General features: G+C 43.9%; 1 protein-coding gene across 11 annotated transcripts in view; it reads right to left on the minus strand.

The window, feature by feature from the left end:
• The window catches only part of zmynd8 (zinc finger, MYND-type containing 8), a 155,476-nt gene that overhangs the window by 81,331 nt on the left and 52,886 nt on the right, over nt 1-21,259 (minus strand). For 7 of the 11 annotated variants that reach the window (XM_072515121.1, XM_072515120.1, XM_072515127.1 and 4 more), the window contains exons 4-5: nt 2,678-2,896; nt 1,887-2,000 (exon numbers count right to left, since the gene is read on the minus strand). In XM_072515121.1, coding sequence (XP_072371222.1) covers nt 1,887-2,000; nt 2,678-2,896 — 333 coding nt within the window. The remainder of the gene's footprint in view (nt 1-1,886; nt 2,001-2,677; nt 2,897-21,259) is intronic. The other 4 variants (XM_072515130.1, XM_072515126.1, XM_072515125.1 and 1 more) reach the window with 2 other exon arrangements.

The following is a 21,259-nucleotide window of genomic DNA, read 5'->3' on the forward strand; positions in this document are numbered from 1 at the left end:
GGAGTTAGGGACCAAGGGCAATGTGTCCAAGTTTGCAGACGACACTAAGATAAGTGGTAAAGCAAAAAGTGCAGAGGATACTGGAAGTCGGCAGAGGGATTTGGATAGGCTAAGTGAATGGGCTAGGGTCTGGCAGATGGAATACAATGTTGACAAATGTGAGGTTATCCATTTTGGTAGGAATAACAGCAGAAGGGATTATTATTTAAATGATAAAATATTAAAATATGCTGCTGTGCAGAGAGACCTGTGTGTGCTAGTGCACGAGTCGCAAAAAGTTGGTTTACAGGTGCAACAGGTGATTAAGAAGGCAAATGGAATTTTGTCCTTCATTGCTAGAGGGATGGAGTTTAAGACTAGGGAGGTTATGCTGCAATTGTATAAGGTGTTAGTGAGGCCACACCTGGAGTAGTGTGTTCAGTTTTGGTCTCCATACTTGAGAAAGGACATATTGGCACTGGAGGGTGTGCAGAGGAGATTCATTAGGTTAATCCCAGGGCTAAGGGGTTGGATTACGAGGAGAGGTTGAGTAGACTGGGACTGTACTCATTGGAATTTAGAAGGATGAGGGGGAATCTTATAGAAGCATATAAGATAATGAAGGGAATAGATAGGATAGACGCGGGCAGGTTGTTTCCACTGGCGGGTGAAAGCAGAACTAGGGGGCATAGCCTCAAAATAAGAGGAAGTAGATTTAGGACTGAGTTTAGGAGGAACTTCTTCACCCAAAGGGTTGTGGATCTATGGAATTCCTTGCCCAGTGAAGCAGTAGAGGCTCCTTCATTAAATGTTTTTAAGATAAAAATAGATAGTTTTTTGAAGAATAAAGGGATTAAGGGTTATGGTGTTCGGGCCGGAAAGTGGAGCTGAGTCCACAAAAGATCAGCCATGATCTCATTGAATGGTGGAGCAGGCTCGAGGGGCCAGATGGCCTACTCCTGCTCCTAGTTCTTATGTTCTAAAGGGAAGGAATCTGAGAGAGGTAGACAGCAGAATACATAGAGGGGAATAGCAAAGAGGCTAAACAATATAACTATGAGCACCCACATTGGGGAGGGTGGCTAATTCTCCATCCAACAGTCAGACAGGGCAGTTCTCCCAGAGATCCGAGACACGGAGGCCTGTTCCATCTAACATTTAGAGCAATTACAGATATGCTCCTCCAAAAGACACAGTTTCATGCCTTCACTGATACAGGAAATGATGGTTTTCCAGGTTTGGTCACCTCAGTGGGGTGTGTGGTAACTGTTAACTGGATTTGACCTAGAGTTTAGAAATTGGATGTTGCTTGGGAAAAGAGGTGTCTCAGTGTGATCAGGGAACATGGGTACATTTTGGGAACAAGGGGTAACTTCAGATAACACTGTGTGTTTAGTTATTCATATACTTAAGTGTCATAGTGTGTGTTAGTCTTCGGTCATGTGTTTTTACTTTTTTTGTTTAACTTTAATAAATATTCTTTATTAATCATTTACACATCAACTGGACTGGTTCCTCACTAGGTTGTACATTGGAATAATGTGAGGAAACAATCAGAAATACCCCACAAGAACCAGTGTTTCAAGTTATCCTTCGGGGATGTTAAGACATTCTCGCAGGTAACATCAGTAGGTTTCTTAACACTATTAACAGCAATGCGCACAAACAAAAAGAGCTGCTTCAGTTTGTCTTAATTCCCCATAAATGTCAGATGTGGTCATATTTAGCTGCACAAAATGACTTTTTCCACACATTTGGTTTCCCCCGCTCCTCCCATGTGTCATCACACTACCACATCAGAGCCTCAGCCAATTAACTCAGCTCAACGGACATCAGCAACACATCACATGGTAAGTAACAAATAGAAACAAAAGAAAGGAGCTCACAGCTTTGCCATTTTTACTTACTCCTGGTTGCTTCATCTTCTGTAGTGCAAATTTCAGCAGATAAGACAACTGATCTATAGTGAGCATGGTCATAGCTTTACTCTGAGTCTCAATACATTCAGCGACCGTGATTTTCTGTGAAGCAAACAGATTTAAAAGAATTTAAAAAAAACAAATCTGCTTACGTTTTACTTTTTTTGGGTACAAACTTCAAATCAGCTGCAGAACCACCTCAGCAGAACAAGAACACAGCACGCTGGTCGAATGCAGCCTTCCAGGAAGTGCAATGTTAATCTTCAGACAGACGTTATTTTTATTCATGAACTACACAGTGGTCTGAATGGCAAGAATACCAAACAAGACCAAAGCCAGCAGGTTTAACACCAAGATATTGCATTAACCCTTTGAAAAACCTCTTGAATCATATATTTTCCAACTTTAAAAGCTGCTGATTATAAAAGTACAATTGGAGAAATTAATAAAACTATAAAACCTTCAGCTTAGGAAAAATAAATTAGAGAATGATTTGATTAAAATTCTATCTTTATTGCTCAAAGGGTTAATGGTGTACATATGAATTACCAAGGTTATAGAATGCTAATCACGTTCTTAGCAACTCAGTCAGTTCCCTGTATCCATACCAGTTTGTGTTATTGATGAACCTTACCCCAGGAATTGTGGCTACATGCGTCTTTTAACCAGATTTATAACATATAATCAGTATAAAAATCCCACTTTTTTAATAAAAGAATGAATTTGAACAAATTCATGCCCATTTCCCTCACCATAGTTTTAACTATCTTTTACCATACCTCACATTCTGGACAGAACCAGTCCCCTTCCGGTTCAGCGTTCAGTTTTAAACACTTTGCATGGTAGACACGAGGACAGAGCTCGCAGCACAGAACCTGGCCCTCCCGGTGGCACACCCAGCAATAGAAGTCATTTCGACCATCCTGTGGTACAACATGAAGAAGGTCTTTGGTGAATGGCTGCTTCATAGAAGCAAAGGGACCACGTCTAAGTGTCAACTGAAATGGCAGGCAAGAGAAACAGGCTTGGTTTCAAAATGGGATGATCAGCAATTGTTAGGGTGCAAAAAAAATACCAGTTCTGTTAGGCTTCTCATCCCAAACACCAGATGGTTAAGGATGCAACAGTAGCAACTGTCTAGTGACACAAGGTTGCCAGAATAGTATAAGATATTCAGGAGACGACAAATTAGTGACAAGCTTGGTTTTTTTCAATAAAAAATAAGCAAGTCGCATAAAATTCGGTGATTCAGGCAATTGTGCTCTATACTTCCAAGACATGCATTTAATTTTCATACATTAGTCTTGCAAGACATAAGATTACAAAATAGGGGGAAAAAGGTTTTACATGTTGCAGATATTTGCACTATTGAGACGGAGAAAAAGTACAGAAGGCAATGTCCAATTATATTTAATTTTTGCGTTCAGAAAAACTTGAGGGGAAAAATTTGTTTTTGTGAGAATGTGTAACAGAAACCCTTCCATCTGAATAAGCAATTTGATACCTAACAAGTACCGGTATTCTAATTACACTACATCAAGGTTAAGACATCTCACATCTACTGCATTTAACAATACTAAAAATATTTAAACCAACTAGATTTACTTAGCAATACTGTACCAACATTATCAGTGCATACTAACATGTACATTCTATGTAACTAACATTACTTATGTCCTCTTATCAGCAGTCATCAAAGCTACTTTGTTTTTTTTTAAAGAACCTTGTTTTCTGGTGTTTTTGCTAGAAAACACCTGCTGGACTTCAATGCATTTTAATTATGGTTCCCCCTTACAATTTTTGTTTATCAGTCAGCCAACCATTACAACACATACTATTAACCCCATTCAATTTAGATAGGGCTCAATGAGCTGTCTGTCTGATTCTCCGAGGCTCACAATTATTCCGGCATTTTAACTGCAATAGTAAGTCAATATTGACCAAGTTAAATATTCATACCAGAAAGCCTAGCATCTAAATAGGCCATTGGAAAAATTTTGCTCAAAGTTCAATGAGGTTATCCTAGAAGGTAGGGAGGTCTTGTGGTTCATTGGTAGCATCCCTACCTCTGGACCAGAAGATGCAGATTCAAGTCCCCGCTGACAGAATGTGGCCAATCAGGTTCATTATCAGCCTGTAAATCCTTCCACTATGCCTGATAGCAGGCATTCAAGAGCAGGAGAATTACTTGGTCAGTATTACAGCAGAAGGCAATGGCAAACCACTGCAGTACTTTGCCAAGCGTAATCATAGACCAATCCAATGGAAGCCCATGGTTGGCAAAACCCTATTAGGGCATGGTACCTGAAGAAGAGGATCCCAGAAGTCAGTTCCAACCTCTAATTTCCCACTGTCTTTGCATCCCCCATCCAAATTCACTATCTCAACCACCGCCTCTATCCTCTCCTGCTCTCTGAACCACAACTTTGGCATCCTATTTGGCCCTGAGCTGAGCTTCCAACCCTATATTCTCTCCATCATCATGTCCGTGTACCTCCTCTGTAATAGTGCCTGTCCCTACCTACTCATCCATGCTTTTGTCACCTCCAGAGTCGACTGTTCCAATGTTCTCCTGGAACAAAGTCCCGCCAATCACTTCACTAACCTACACTAGTTGCTGGCCCAGTCGCACCACAAAAGAACAATTTTCATCTATGTTCAAATCCTGCCACGGTCTCACTGCCCCCATGAAGATGTTTGTGCTCCTTCCAATTCTGGCCTTCTTGGGTCAGACTGGAATTTCCATCATAAACAAAACCTGCCTCTTTGCCCAAGCTTTTAGTCACATGTTCTAATATCTCATGTGCTGGGTGTCATATTTTGTCTGCTAATGCTCCTGTGAACGCTTTGGAATGTTTTACGACATTAACGGCACCATATAAATGCATGTTGGTGTTGCTAACCTCAGAACCCACTAATGCAGTCTAAGACATCACAAGCCAAAGTATTTTGAAGTTGGCTCATTTGCCTCATTTAACTTATTGATCGGAAGCGATGTTCCATTTCTATAACGGGTGGACCCTGGCACATGTCCTAGAATGTATTCTTCCTTTCGCATTCAGTGACATTACTGCAATTTGGCCAAGACTTTTCCAATCACCTGCCAGGAAAACACCAGACACCTTCTGACAATATAGTTGCAGTCAAGTTATTCTGATCAAGACACACTGCCGTACAGCATTCTGACTTGACATAATCTACAGCTGCGGCCCGTTTTGACAATTACTGAGAAGGCAAGGATGTGGGCTCAGTGTGATGCAGACGGTTTACCGCCCAGGATAGATAAATAATCTGTTCTGTTTGAGGAGGTTACTCAAAAAGAGTATGTGAATTTAATTCAAGGCAATTTTTCACGAATTAAAAATCTGTTCTACCACATGACTATTTAATTGCCTTTCCCCAGGTTATAATCATCTCCATGAATCCTCTCAGGTGGAGCCACGATCAAAAACAAATTATTCTAATCTCCCCATTCCCCACCCACAACTGAAATTTTAAGTTATGAGGTTCTGAGCTTTACTGTATTCAGCTGATGGTGCCAATTTGCTCGAAAGCACCACCCATTGTAAAAATCTAAAAAAAATCACTGAAGTATGATGAATATTAAATACCCTGGTTAAGAGTAATTTCCTGAAAACACAAATTCAATGTCTTTAATAAGGCCAATGTGGGACTTGGCAAAACGGTAAACTAATTGAGGCACTTTGAAATATGAACAGGTCTGATTTCCCAATTGTCATCATTTTAACACCAGCTGTGTTAAGATAAGCAAATTGGAGAACTCAGTTTTAACTTTTTTTGAGTGAACAAGGGAGAGTTAAAGGAAGGAGAAAGAAAAAGGATTTTAAAAATCCAACAGTAAGTTTGTTTAATTAAATATATAATTATCCTATTGTCTGACTCAGTTACAAAAGCAACAACAACAAAAACTGCTGCCATTTAAGGCTTAATTAAAAACTAAATTTAGTCTGAATTGGAGAATAATTGCCTTATTTAGGCTGTGGTAAACCTCTGAAAATGCCTCCTATTTTCCCCAAACTCTCACTCTGCACTTTTGTGTCAAAGTCCCACATTGGCCCTATTAAAGATATTGAAGTAATTTAACTACATTTTAATTGTTTTCTCAACAACAAAAATGCTCATATTGTGGTCAAAAAGAAAGACAATGTGGTCTGCATTAAGAAACAACCTTTTCCAGCACACAAAGAGAGGTTTATAGTGTACAAGTGAATTATTATACATGGCTCACAAAGTAACAAAACACCAATGTACGAGTGCTTAGGAAGCATTCTGGGGGAATGCAAGGCAAAAGCGGGCTAAAGATTTACTGCCGATTAGTGATTTTGAGCCATGGGTAAACAGTTTATTTTCAACAGGTACACAAGCGTTTATGTCTAAAATAATGTCTACCAACGGCAACACAAGTCTGGACAGAGTAGATGTGAGGCAATATACATCTGAAAGGTGTGGCGAGATTGCCGAAATGGTGTTAATACAAAACTGGAGATGTTCACATATTTTTCTTGAAAAAGGATTAATTCCAAAACTTGGCTAGATTGCTGATGGAAGTCATTATTCGGAATTATTCTGGCACAAACCCAGATTATCCAAATATACACAAATTTGCAATTTAAAATTCAAATACATCTGAAATCACGTGTCGAGACTTGATCTGGGTTCTCTGCTTCCACATTCCTGTGTCAATAAGTTTCCATCAAATAAAACAAATGGATGCAAAAGTCACAGGTGGACAAGTGGAAAACCAAAAAACACCCTGGGCCCGATGTAACGGAAAAGTTTCTATGGGTGGGATTCTCCATCCCACCAACCCCATTTGCCGGCAGCTGGCCAATGGGGTTTCCCATTGCGGCCACCCCACGCCATTGGGAAACGCACGGGCGTGGGAGCGCTGCTGGTGATGCAAACAAAGAACAAAGAAATGTACAGCACAGGAACAGGCCCTTCGGCCCTCCAAGCCCGTGCCGACCATGCTGCCCGACTAAACTACAATCTTCTACACTTCCTGGGTCCGTATCCCTCTATTCCCATCCTATTCATGTATTTGTCAAGATGCCCCTTAAATGTCACTATCGTCCCTGCTTCCACCACCTCCTCCGGTAGCGAGTTCCAGGCACCCACTACCCTCTGCGTAAAAAACTTGCCTCGTACATCTACTCTAAACCTTGCCCCTCTCACCTTAAACCTATGCCCCCTAGTAATTGACCCCTCTACCCTGGGGAAAAACCTCTGACTATCCACTCTGTCTATGCCCCTCATAATTTTGTATACCTCTATCAGGTCTCCCCTCAACCTCCTTCGTTCCAGTGAGAACAAACCGAGTTTATTCAACCGCTCCTCACAGCTAATGCCCTCCATACCAGGCAACATTCTGGTAAATCTCTTCTGCACCCTCTCTAAAGCCTCCACATCCTTCTGGTAGTGTGGCGACCAGAATTGAACACTATACTCCAAGTGTGGCTTAACTAAGGTTCTATACAGCTGCAACATGACTTGCCAATTCTTATACTCAATGCCCCGGCCAATGAAGGCAAGCATGCCGTATGCCTTCTTGACTACCTTCTCCACCTGTGTTGCCCCTTTCAATGACCTGTGGACCTGTACTCCTAGATCTCTTTGACTTTCAATACTCTTGAGGGTTCTACCATTCACTGTATATTCCCTACCAGCATTAGACCTTCTAAAATGCATTACCTCACATTTGTCCGGATTAAACTCCATCTGCCATCTCTCCGCCCAAGTCTCCAAACAATCTAAATCCTGCTGTATCCTCCGACAGTCCTCATCGCCATCCGCAATTCCACCAACCTTTGTGTCGTCTGCAAACTTACTAATCAGACCAGTTACATTTTCCTCCAAATCATTTATATATACTACAAACAGCAAAGGTCCCAGCACTGATCCCTGTGGAACACCACTGGTCACAGCCCTCCAATTAGAAAAGCATCCTTCCATTGCTACTCTCTGCCTTCTATGGCCTAGCCAGTTCTGTATCCACCTTGCCAGCTCACCCCTGATCCCGTGTGACTTCACCTTTTGTACTAGTCTACCATGAGGGACCTTGTCAAAGGCCTTACTGAAGTCCATATAGACAACATCCACTGCCCTACCTGCATCAATCATCTTAGTGACCTCCTCGAAAAACTCTATCAAGTTAGTGAGACACGACCTTCCCTTCACAAAACCGTGCTGCCTCTCACTAATACGTCCATTTGCTTCCAAATGGGAGTAGATCCTGTCTCGAAGAATTCTCTCCAGTAATTTCCCTACCACTGAAGTAAGGCTCACCTGCCTGTAGTTCCCGGGATTATCCTTGCTACCCTTCTTAAACAGAGGAACAACATTGGCTATTCTCCAGTCCTCCGGGACATCCCCTGAAGACAGCGAGGATCCAAAGATTTCTGTCAAGACCTCAGCAATTTCCTCTCTAGCCTCCTTCAGTATTCTGGGGTAGATCCCATCAGGCCCTGGGGACTTATCTACCTTAATATTTTTTAAGACACCCAACACCTCGTCTTTTTGGATCTCAATGTGACCCAGGCTATCTACACACCCTTCTCCAGACTCAACATCTACCAATTTCTTCTCTTTGGTGAATACTGATGCGGAGTATCCCACCGACAGAGAATCCCGCAGTGTGTGATTCCAGGCAAGTTTGGCTGGGGGTTTCTCCCCAGCTATGTCGGCGGGTTCCTCACTGCCATCTAACCACATTGTCACTTTTTTAGGCCCTGGGGAGTTTCTCTCCAGGCTAACCCATCACTGGGAAGCTGAACTCACTGGCCAAAGCAGCTCCCCAGAGATCGGGCCGCCATTTTGAAAGGGGGCCCCAATCTCCAAGTGAGCTTGAGGGTCCCCCATACACCCACCCACGGCAATGTCACCCCCTACACGCATGGGCATTTTCCTACATCCACCCCCAGCCTCCCAAGTGAGGACATCCCACTATGGGTCACTGAGGATTCCCCCTTTTCAGGCCCTCACAGGTCCCCCCCTTTCAAGACCACCCCAACCTTCACCCCCGCCATCCCCAAACCCTCTGGAGGTCCCTTCATACACCCCCCCCCCCCATCCCTCCTTTCATGGGCATGGTCGCCCTCAGGCCCTGAACTGTGGCAGAGCCACCCTGGACCTGGACACAGCCACCCTGGCAGTGCTCCTGCCAGCTTAGCTGTGCCACCAGGGCACTTCAGCAATGCCAGGGGAAGAGCCAAGGAGCCACCCTGCCCTGACCACCCAAGGGCCTCCAATGGCCTGAGAGACCTCACGGGAGTCATTCCACCTGGTCCACATATTAATTGCCGCCCGGCTGAGGTCTCCCTGGGGAGGCCGATAGATGCCGGGAGCTGGTTCGACCCGTCATCAGCACGGTTAAGTGAGTTTGTAAACCAACATAGCCATGCGATACTGAATCCCGCCCACAGATCGCAATGCTGAGGCGTAACGGCTGTTGGGAAGTCCAGGAGACGCCTCTCCTAGCATTTATCAGCAGCATCCCGCTCAGATTCCGGCGGAACACGGCCAGTAGATCGTGCCCTAAATATGTAGCTGTTAATTCTTCACCACTCAAAGTTGTTGCTCTAAGTTTAAGTCAGTCTTGAAGTTTTCACTGATCTGCTAAGAGTTTTAGATTATATCAGTGCCAGTTTTTAAGCCACCTTCGAGCCAGTCATTCTGACCCTCTGGTTCATGCAAAGGGTGTTTAAGCAACATATCTATGCAGACATGCCAACAGAGATACAATTTCCTAGTAAAATCAAGCCCATCTTGAGGGAATTCTGAATTCTGCTGGTCCTCCAGGTGAATTATGGAGATAGACTCCCAGGTTGTCCGTGGCTGTAAGTCCGTCTTTAGGTGGTATCAACTGGGTGTATTGCGCCAAGATTCTAGCAAATGCCAAGTGTTTAGTGTCAAGACTCCCAATGTGACCAGCAGTAAGATGGGTGACGACAGTCATCAGCAACAGATTTCTGTCTGTCTCTCCGTCAGAGTGCCAACTTCTGGACTCCAACCTTTGGAACTCCAGGCTCAGGGCTCTGTGACTGAGGTCTTAATTCACAAACAAAGCCACAAAACACAACCTTCCAATTTTCTCAAGAGTTCAGCCCCTTTGATTTAAAAAAAATCCCCCTGACTCAGCAAATCCCATGCATCAGTCCCAGCATCTGGACAGAGGAAAACAATCAGCCCGTCCAGGAAAACCTTTCAAACTTCTCCTTGAACTAACTTTTGGGACTGACTCCCAGACAAATTTGATAAAAGATCCACAAACAAACTGCAAAATAAACTCCACTGAAGATGACCCACACTGGATCAATTAGCTTTTATTGTTCATCCCAAAAGAAGAGGAAAGCATTAGGAGCACAAGGCATGAGAAAAATAAGTGAGAAATAAACAGGTTATGTTGAAGGATCCAAAAGTACAGTGGTGGAGGCTGGTAGGTTACGGAGGTATTTTCAAATACGTGTTACTGATCTATAAAACGTTTGTAGAATTGCTTCTTACTGAAATTATCTGCCATTTCCATTGCTTTTACACTGCTGATTAAGTGCAATAAATTTCTGTCAAAGTAACTTGTATTAGCAATGACTAAATGACATGGCCATTATTTATTCCCCATATCTAGTCACCCTGAGGGCATTAAGAGTCCTCATACAGTGTGGGACTGGAGTCACAGGTAGGGTGGGCTAGGTTGGTACACCTTCCTGAAAAGACAGTAATGAACCAATAGCAGTACGACAAGAGGAGATTTGGTGAACTAGCAAAAGCATATTGTTTTAGGATGTGGTGGTTGATGGAAAATGTTCAGACTGGAGTGCAGTTACTAGTGGTGTACCACAAGGATCTGTTTTGGGGCCACTGCTGTTTGTCATTTTTATAAATGACCTGGAGGAGGGCGTAGAAGGATGGGTGAGTAAATTTGCAGATGACACTAAAATCGGTGGAGTTGTGGACAGTGCGGAAGGATGTTACAAGTTACAGAGGGACATAGATAAGCTGCAGCGCTGGGCTGAGAGGTGGCAAATGGAGTTTAATGCAGAAAGGTGTGAGGTGATTCATTTTGGAAGGAATAACAGGAAGACTGAGTACTGGGCTGATGGTAAGATTCTTAGTAAGAAGTTTTACAACACCAGGTTAAAGTCCAACAGGTTTGTTTCGATGTCACTAGCTTTCGGAGCGCTGCTCCTTCCTCAGGTGAATGAAGAGGTATGTTCCAGAAACATATATATAGACAGATTCAAAGATGCCAGACAATGCTTGGAATGCGAGCATTAGCAGGTGATTAAATCTTTACAGATCCAGAGATGGGGTAACCCCAGGTTAAAGAGGTGTGAATTGTGTCAAGCCAGGACAGTTGGTAGGATTTCGCAGGCCAGACCGATGTAAAGACAGGTTTCCTGTCCACTTCTAGTCAGTGAGACGGGAATTTGGTGGGTCAGATGAATCATAGAATCATTGAATCCCTGCAACAGCCATCAGTGAAGTTTCTGGCTACCCCAAGAGGGAGGTCTGCGGTTTGTGCTAAAACCTTCCATTGCACCAGAAGGAAGCAAGATGTCACAGGGGGACTAGTGTCCGACAGACAAGGCAGAACGTACTTTGCTTCATTTGTACCAACCTGGACCTAATGCTGGAGGCCATAATGGAGAGGTGGACAGTTCTCTTCCTGGTATGCTTTTGCTAATTCAACAAATTTCCTCATAGTACCGCTATTGGTTCATTACTGTTTATTCAGCGAAGTGAACCAACCTTGGTTCAGCATCATCTTCCTGTTCCTCTAATGACCTAACTCCAGTTAAAACCTCACTGTTTCCATGGTTATCATTTCTGCAGAGGACCATATTACGGAGATCACAGCAGACCACACACTGGAGTCACAACTTCAGAAGTCCAACAGCCTGCTCAATTGAACAGGATGACATTGGTTGTCTCGCCTTCACGTCTTCGTCTGGGGCTCCCATAGACGGATCAATAGCCATCTCTTCGAGGAGTTTCTCTTGCCCCTAGGATCCAACAATGCCTTTGGGGGTTGGAGTGAAAATTGAGGGAACATGGGCTGTGGGAGGGTGAAGGACTCATGGCTGTGGCCACGAAAGCTGGTGTACTCGAGGTGGAAATGTTTCATTTGGTCGCAGATCAATTGGACTTTCAGGGATTGGAAGCACCTCTCTGTTGAAGGATTGCACTGGTCGGTCATTGGGCACCTTGATGCCCACGTAGGTGCAATCATTGATGCCCTGCACTCAGAAATCCAGCAATGGAGCCACAGCCCAATGCCTGCTGTCCCTGTGAGGTTTTGTCAATTATTAAATGAATGCGTTGTCCAATTATGGCAAAGAGGGCATCAGCAAATGGCAAAATGCGATGGTGTGCAGCTGTTTGCAAGATGCCACTCAGGTCCATACTGATTCTTGGCAGAAGCCAGAAGCAAAGAAGTTTAAGGCCACAATGACTTAGATGGCGGTTGTCAGGACAGGATAACTGGTGCTGAGAGATGAGTGGTCTTTGGCAATGAGGTCATGGATCATTGTAACCATCTGAAGTTCAAATCTCTGCAGCACTGGTTCTCAGTCAACACCAAGTAACTCAAGTCTTTATTGTTCGATCCTGTGTTGAAGGCATGGCCTTTGTTACTTTCCTGCCCTTCTTTCCGCTCCCATGCTCTGGGTGCTTCCTGCCCTTCTTTCCGCTCCCATGCTCAGGGTTCTTCCCTTCCTGCAGAAGGTGCTGCCGCTCATCATCACAGGTTCCAAAATCTGACAGTCATTTCTCCATTGCCAGCTCCAGCCTTCATTTTGGGCAGGTGGCCACCCAATGTCCTTAGTAACCTTGTCCCTTGCTCTGCTGCCCCTGCGATTGCTGACCCCCATTCCTAGACCAAGCACTAAAGCACAGACTCCCCTTACACCTCTGCTGTGCTAAGGGCAACCCCTCCCAAGTGTCCATTCCCCTTTGCTGTGCAGATTGCCTTATGGGCTGAGGTGATTCCCTGAGCTTTCCCCCACTGTGTATCCGCCTGCCCTCAGCTTCAGAAAGCAGTAACCCATCTGAGACTTCAAAAATCAGAAGTTCAAACACTTGTGAAGGCTTAAACTGTCTTTATTGGCCTCTATTAGTGGGAGATCAGGACGAGATTTTAAATAAAAACCAACTGTCAATCTATATTGGTTTATGTTTGAAAGAAAAGCAACTCATGAATTTTATACCGAATCTCTTCATTTTTCAGACTGAGATTGGCAGTCATGCATGTTTAATAAGCTGAGCTTTTGAATCGCCATGAGAAGAATTGTTGCAGGCATATGTTTATAAGCAGATCTTCATGGATATATGGAAACACGGGATGCAAATGGTTGGGCGAGATCGGTGTAGGATATCTTTCAGACATATTTCTAACTTGGCATATGTTGATGAAAATTATTGAAGTGAAAAGTGGAACTACACAACACCACACACACTCAGCTGGCGAGTCACACAACTCCCTATTTGAACAAAATGGGTGATCAGTTTGCACAACCGTGCCTCATTCGTTGTATTTATTGCAAGAGTTAAGTTCAAAGGTTTTTGAAAACGATTGCATTTACACATCAATTTCTAGGGCGGTGACAAAACGGAACAGCAAAGCGTAAAGACACGACGATGAGACAACCGCTTGTGTGAAACTAAAATTTATGAGGAATGAGTAATTCTGCAAAACAGGTGTGACCAGATTAAAGAACTAATTTAAAAGTCAGCCTTATTCACGCACAAACAGTGTCAAAATACTAATTTCACATCTGTTCATCCTTTGGACTAGCTGTGAAAAGATTTTGGTGTGTTTACTATTAAAAGCTCTGGTGGAGGTCATTCGTGACGTTAAACGTATCCTATTTGTCTTTATAGTTTGAAGAGCTGAATAGAAAATGGCTTCCTTTGAAAATATTTAATAATAAATTCATTTTCATGCAGTCATCAGGACAGACAGACAACTGGATTTTGCTGGCAGGCAGTCTCAGTAGATTCAAAAAGATTGGGGTTACTGTTCTTGTGAGAGTTCCGCATTTGGGATACCAGCAGCATCAATGTGGAGTATTAAAGTAGTTCTACTCAGCACACACCAAGGAACAATATTGGTACTGTGTGTTTTGGCTACATCATTCAGAAGAGTCAGGGTTATTTCATTTTTGTTGAGGCACTTGAGAGTTGCTAATTACATTGCCCCCATGCTAAAATAAAGACTTGCATTTGTATAGCCCTTCACCATGTCTAGAAGCATCAGTTGTCCAGCTCAGTGAGATTACCCTCACTTGGTTCCACTGGTTCCTTCTGAATCAATAGCTTTTCTTCCCAGCCGCAGACACTGTGGGAGGTCCCAAGGATCCATCTTAGCTCCCTCTTCTCCCTGAACTACATGCTGCCCTCGGCGACATTGAGGTTAGCTTCCACATATATGCTGACAAGACTCAGTTGTACCACCGCCATTTCTCTTGACTCCACTAATGCTGCCTTGCCTGACATCCCGTCCACTTGTCTATGTTGCCACATGATCTGTCCATCTGCCATGGTATTCAACTTCCTCTCTGATGACCCATCTCAGGCTAAATGGTTTATCATCTTGTCATCCTGTTTGACCCAAAGGGGGGCATCCGATCCCAAATGGTCTCCATCACAAAACCTACCTACTTCCACCTCCTTGCCTGTCTCCTCCTTTATCCCATTCCATCTGCTGCTAAAACCCTGACCTATATCTATGCCACCTCCAGATTGGGTTATTCCAATGTTTTATTCACCACTATTCCATCTTCTAGCTGTAACTTCAGCTATCTAAACCTCAGATGCCACCATCTTATTTCACAGCTCACCTATCATCTATTTCTCTCTTATTACATCAAATTCCAGAGCTCTTATGTTTCAAACACAATGTTCAGCACAATTTGCAACTCCTCAGATACAAAGCAGTCCATGCCTGCACACAGGAAGACCAGGATATAATAATAATAATAATCGCTTGTCACAAGTAGGCTTCAATGAAGTTACTGTGAAAAGCCCCTAGTCGCCACATTCCGGCACCTGTTCAAGGAGACCGTTATGGGAATTGAACCCACGCTGCTGGTCTTGTTCTGCATTACAAGCCAGCAGTTTCATTCAAGTTTGGATTAATAATTGGATTGATTATTATTGTCACAAGTAGGCTCACATTAACACTGCAATGAAGTTACTGTGAAAAGCCCCTAGTCACCACATTCCGGCATCTGTTCGGGTACACAGAGGGAGATTTCTGAATGTCCAAATTACCTAACAGCACGTCTTTCAGGATTTGAGGGAGGAAACCGGAGCACCCGGAGGAAACTCACGCAGACACGGGGAGAACATGCAGACTCCACGCAGACAGTGACCCAAGCCAGGAATCGAACCTGGGAACCTGGCGCTGTGAAGCAACAGTGCTAACCACTGTGCAACCATGCCGCCCCGAACGGAATGCTTGCCTTCATTGGACGTGGCATCAAGTATAAGTGTTGGTGCCAAACAAATACCAGCCAGAGACTATATCCAACAAGAGTCAGAACCTAACTATAATCCCTTGGCATTCAACAACATTGCCATATCTGAATCCCCCACTATTAATATCCTGGGGTTTAGAATTGACCAGAAACTGATCTGGACCAGCCATATGTGGTGAAAAAGAGCAGGACAGAGGCTGGGAGTTCTGCAGCAACTCACTTTCTGACTCACCAGAGCCTGTCCACCATCTACAAGGCAAAACAGGTGTGTGATGGGGTACTCTCCATGTGTCTGGATGAGTGCAGCTCCAACAACATCCCAGAAGCTCAACACCATCCAAGATAAAGCAGTCTGTTTGATCAGCACCCCATCTATTACCTTAAACTTTAATTCCCTCCGCCACCAGTGCAAAGTGACAGCAGTGTGTAACATCTGTGCACTGCAGCAACTCACCAATGCTCCTTCAGCAACACCTTCCAAACTCATGACCTCTATCAACCAAAAAGACAAGGGCAGCAGATACATAAGAACATCACCACCTGCAAGTTCCCCTTCAAGTCATTCACCATCCTGACTTGGAACTGTATCTTCACCGTGACCACAAAATGCTGAAACTCCCTCACTAACAGCACTGTGAGTGTAGCTACACCATATGGACTGATAGTGGTTCAAAGCAGCAGCTCACCACCACCTTCCCAAATGCACTTCAGGAATAGGCAATAAGTGATGGCCTAGCCATATTGGCAGTTTGCATCCAATAAAATAATTTTTTTTAAATGAAAATCCTGTGTGTCAGCTTCATGACCTCACCGTTCTGTATTTCTATAACCCTTGAGTGTTAACGATCTCTAACCTCGGTTCCTAAACTCCTGCCAAATTCAGGTAATCAGATAGTTCATTTCAATGCTGTTTGTGGGCACTTGACTGCCTCAGATTGGCTGCCACATCTCCTGCATTGGCTGCAATGCACTTTAGGCAGCCAAGGTCATGAAAGGCACTGTACAAATGCAAGTTCTTTCTCCCTTCCAATAATGTATTGCAAACACACTGGGTGGCTATTGATTTAAAAAATGCAATGCTGGAAAAGGTGCAATATTATTTAGCCGGTGATTATGTATTGAAATGCTCCATTTAATTGTTAATATATTTGTATGATTTTGTCAAATCGAGAAAATTCCCTATCGACACTGGACAGAACTCACAGATGGATGGGCAATTAAACTCTGATGGATTTGATAATAACTAAACTCAAATTACATTGAATCCAAGTTAGAACTAACTCACCCTAAATCTACCAGAATGCTTTTAAAATAAGCGAAGATGGGGGAAAAAAGCAACTGAAGCCAGAAAATATCAGTTTTTTACATCTCTATTTGCCTTTCAGCCAAGCACGATAGCATACAGATCCTGCACAATTTTTGTTTAACTGTATCCTGCTCAAAATGTTGAACATTTGCAAAGTAAAAATATTAAATACTAGAAACATAGCTTCAATACAGTTCCTGGAATGTATTATTGAAAATATACAAAGCTGGACATGATAAATAACCAAGACAACATAGAGAAAAGCACATGATTGCATTATAGCTCATTAAACAACCTAATCATATCAAGACTACTGCAGAACTGGCTGAGCTGCAGGCCTTAAGTTTGAAACATAAAGGTAAAATTGGCATCTGGGCAATAGACAACTGCTTTGCCCAGAGCAAGACAGAACAATGATTTAATGGAGAAACATAAAAATGCTCTCTTGTTATCAGGGTCACAATCCTGATGAAATCAGAATCATACACATTGCGAGTCTCTGCAATTTATCTTAGACATGACACTAAATCTGGGGAAAAAACAAATCAGAGACAAATCATTAGAGGTACAAAAGAATAGTATAAGGCAAGGACTTGTAACAACATGCAAGGCAACTGAAAAAAACAACAAAGCCCCTGAAATAGGTGCAGTATTTAGCACGAAGGGGGACAAAATAATGCCAGAAATTAAGCTCAAGAAATTTAGGAAAGCATCCGAAATAGGCTGCAAATGTTGTGGCTAAACAGTCTGTCTTAGATTTGAAACAAACCATTTCTCAGTCAAGTGTCTAAAGTCCAGAAATTGGGCCAAAGACAAACAGTAGCAAAATATTGCAGAAGAAGCTGTTTGTAACCCAGATAAAGATCACATTCCCTCACATGTTATCGTTGGATCTGTAAAAGACCAATATATCAATATACCTGAAACTGTTTTGTGATTCAAGCGGCAGTGAACTTTAGGATTTTAACTATTCACTGCATTTCCTCAGAAAAACTAAAGTCATGGATCAAGAGGGCCAGTGCTATCAACCCCCAGTCCTCCTCCACTATCCTGCCCCTAATTCATGCATGAAACAAGTAGTATATACTATAGCCCATGCTGTGCTATGTACCAAAGCAGTGCCAAGTGCATCCAGACCTATCCTTTAGGTGCTCGAGTCGTCTTTCTGCAAATGGTCTGCAGTCAAACATTTTCAGCGGCTGATTGTTCATTTTCATTCGCGGGTCTTCACAGATACACTTTTTCAGCACGTCAAACTTTGACTGTGAAACGGAAGACTGAAGTTCATCAAAGCTCAGAAAATAAGATGCACTGGCCAAGTTGGATGGCACGTGGCGGGTGGGGCAGCAAGATTTTCCAGGAAGCCAAAAATCAATTTCCCGACATCAGGAAATTAGTTTGGAATCTTGTTCTCCTGACCATCATGGCAGCTTAAAGGCGGATCGAATGTCCCGTGGAGCTAGTCGGGAACCCCATTTATATCTCATGTATGCTCATTAAAGGCCAAAAAACAGGAATCTTGTTTCCCCTTAAATATTCAGCGTCAGTGAAAATTTAGAACATTTGGTTTCATGACTGTACGTAAGTGGCATGCACCTGCTGAGTTAGACTTCTTCCTGGACTATCAGGTCAGTCGCCTTCTTGTAGACCACCCTCGGGTGCCATTAACCAAAGCTGCATTAAGGCTGGAAACAGTGCACAGGTGGTGATCTGTAGGCCCTTGCCTGCAGTGAGTGGATGACTGTCTGCGTGCCCTTCAAATATGGTGCTCGTGGTATCCAGACATTGGAGCCTACGAGGTAGCGGCAGGGCAGGCCACTTCCTGCCTGCTCCACCATGAGATTCTGCGTCCTCTTCACAAATGCATAATTAAGGAGCTGCACGGTACAAGACCTTGCGTATTCAACCGATGCATTATGCAGCTAGAATCAACAGCGGACTTGGAGATAGGATTTCCAATCATGTGTGCTACAGCAATCTTCATGGGTGGGACAAGCAATTTAATGGGCCATTAAAAGGCTTGACCTCGAGCAGGAATTTCCAGTCCCTTGGCAGGTGGGACTAGTGGGATTCTCTGGCCCACCCGGCGACCGGAGAATCCCGCCCGAAGGCAATGGACTTTCCCATTGTCAGTGTCTGGCTCGTGGCGACCTTGCATGGGCAGGGCAGAAGAATCTAGCCCTTCGTATCCAGCCCACAGTTGCTGGCTAGGAAATTACTTCCAACTATATATCCAAATTTGCGGATGATACAAAGTTAGGTGACATTGTAGACAGCCTAGATGATAACATAAAATTGCAAGGAGTTATTGACAGACCACGAGAATGGGCAAAATTGCAGCAGATGGAATTTAATGTAAGCAAGTGCATTTTGGGCTAAAAAGGATAGAGCAGAGTACTTTCGAAATGGAAAGAGGTTAGGTGCAGTGGATGTCCAAACAGACCTGGGAATTCAGGTGCATAGGTCGTTAAAATGCCACGAACAAGTGCAGAAAGTAATTTACAAGGTTAATGGAATGTTAGTCTTTATATCTAGAGGATTGGAATATAAAGACACAGCGATTATGCTGCAGCTATACAAAACCCTGGACAGACCCCACTTGGGAGTACTGTGAGCAGTTCTGGGTACCCACAACTTAGGAAAGATATTTTGCCTTGGAGGGAGTGCAACATAGCTTTACAAAAATGATACCTGGATTACAGGGGTTGAGATATAAGGAGAGATTATCAAATTAGATTTTTTTTTGCAAGAAATTTAGAACATTTTGGGGTGATCTGATCGAAGTATTCAAGATATTAACAGGGAACGAATGGGTAAAGATAAATTATTACCACCGGTTGAAGATTCTAAAACTAGGGGGCATAGTTTAAAATTGTTAGGCCATTCAGGAGAGATGTTAAAAAGAATCTCTTCATTCAAAGGGTGGCAGTGGTTTGGAACACTCTCCCATAAACAGCTGTCGAAGCTAGATCAGTTGTTAATTTTAAATCGGAGGTAGACTGATTTTTGTTAAGCAAAACTGTTAAGGGATATGGTTCAACAGCAGGTATATGGAGTTAGGTCACAAATCAATCATGATCTCATTGAATGGCGGGTCAGGCTCGAGGGGCTGAATGGCCTCTCCTGTTCCTATGTAAAATAACTGGTAAAGAGACATATTCAATTAGCTTTGAGATGGAAAAGATAGTGGGTGGGATTCTCCCAGCCCGGGGCCGGAGAATTCCCGCAACTGGGCCACGCCACTCCGATGCCGGCATGCAATTCTCCGTGGAGCTGAGAATTGGCGCCACTGGCGCCGTCAAGGGCCGCTGTACGCGGCTGGGCCGCCGATTCTCAGCCCGGGATGGGCCGAGCAGCCGCTCTAAAAAGGCAGAGTCCCGCCGGCACTGTCCAGATCTGGTCGCAGCTGGTGGGAACTCTGCGCGCAGAGTCGGGTGGCGGCCTGTGGAAGGGGGGGGGGGCCTCCGATGGGGCCTGGCCCGCAATCGGGGCCCACCGATCGGTAGGCCGGCCCCTCGCTCCCCGGGCCTATTTTCTTCCGCGCCGGCCCCTGAATTCCCGCGCCATGTTGCGTCGGGGCCGGCACGTTGAGGGAGGCCACCGCGCATGCGCGGTTTGGCGCCGGTGCCACTGCACATTCCTGGATGCCGCGGCGCACAGTTCACGCCGGGATGGGAGGCTGGAGCGGTGTGCCGCGCTGGCCCCCTGTAGGGGCCAGAATCGGTGCTCCCAGCAGCCCGTTCACATCGTTGTGAAACGGAACGGCGTTTCCGATGCGTGGACACTCTGCCACCGAATGGGAGAATCCCGCCCAGTGTCTCAACTGATTGGGTTTCTTCAAAATGGTGATAGTGTGAAAGATCATGAAGAAATATGCATGAATCCAAAACAATTTGAAGCCCTTGAACATCATTGTTGCTTGGGAACATCAATGCGAATAATGGGTTTTGGCATGTAAACCTATGTATAGGGTCACTGTTCAAAAATAAGGGGTCGTTCATTTAGGACAGAGATGGAGGGGAAACCCTTTTCTCTCAGACCGTCATGAGTCACTGGAATTCTCTTCCCTAAAAGCCAGTGGAAGTGGAGTCTTTGATCATTTTTTAGGCAGAACTTGATAGATTCTTGAATAACAAGGGGTCAAAAGATCATTGGTCGGCAGAATTGTGGAGTTGGAAGTCACAAGACGAGCAGCCACGGTCTTATCAAATGCGGATCAGGTTTGAGGGCCCGAATGGCTCACTCCTACTCCTACTTCATGTGTTTCAGGATCTCTCAGCTCCTGAGAAATGTCAAAAATGACTTCATGAAGCACAACTAAGCATAACAAGAACTGCCAAAATTGTAGTGGAGATTTAGTCTATGATTCGGATAAATAGGGCATCCAAGAAAATAAGCCCAATATAACCAACAAACAAGGTAACACACTGGTTTGAAAGAATGCAATGACATATTTGATTCTTATTTGTCTGAAAATGGACAAAACTAGATCCACTGAAATTGAAGTGCAGCTCAAGGTAATTTCTCTAACCAAGGTTATTGAGTGAATTCTTGGAATA

Source organism: Scyliorhinus torazame, chromosome 8 (assembly GCF_047496885.1).
Source record: "Scyliorhinus torazame isolate Kashiwa2021f chromosome 8, sScyTor2.1, whole genome shotgun sequence".
NCBI lineage: Eukaryota > Metazoa > Chordata > Chondrichthyes > Carcharhiniformes > Scyliorhinidae > Scyliorhinus > Scyliorhinus torazame.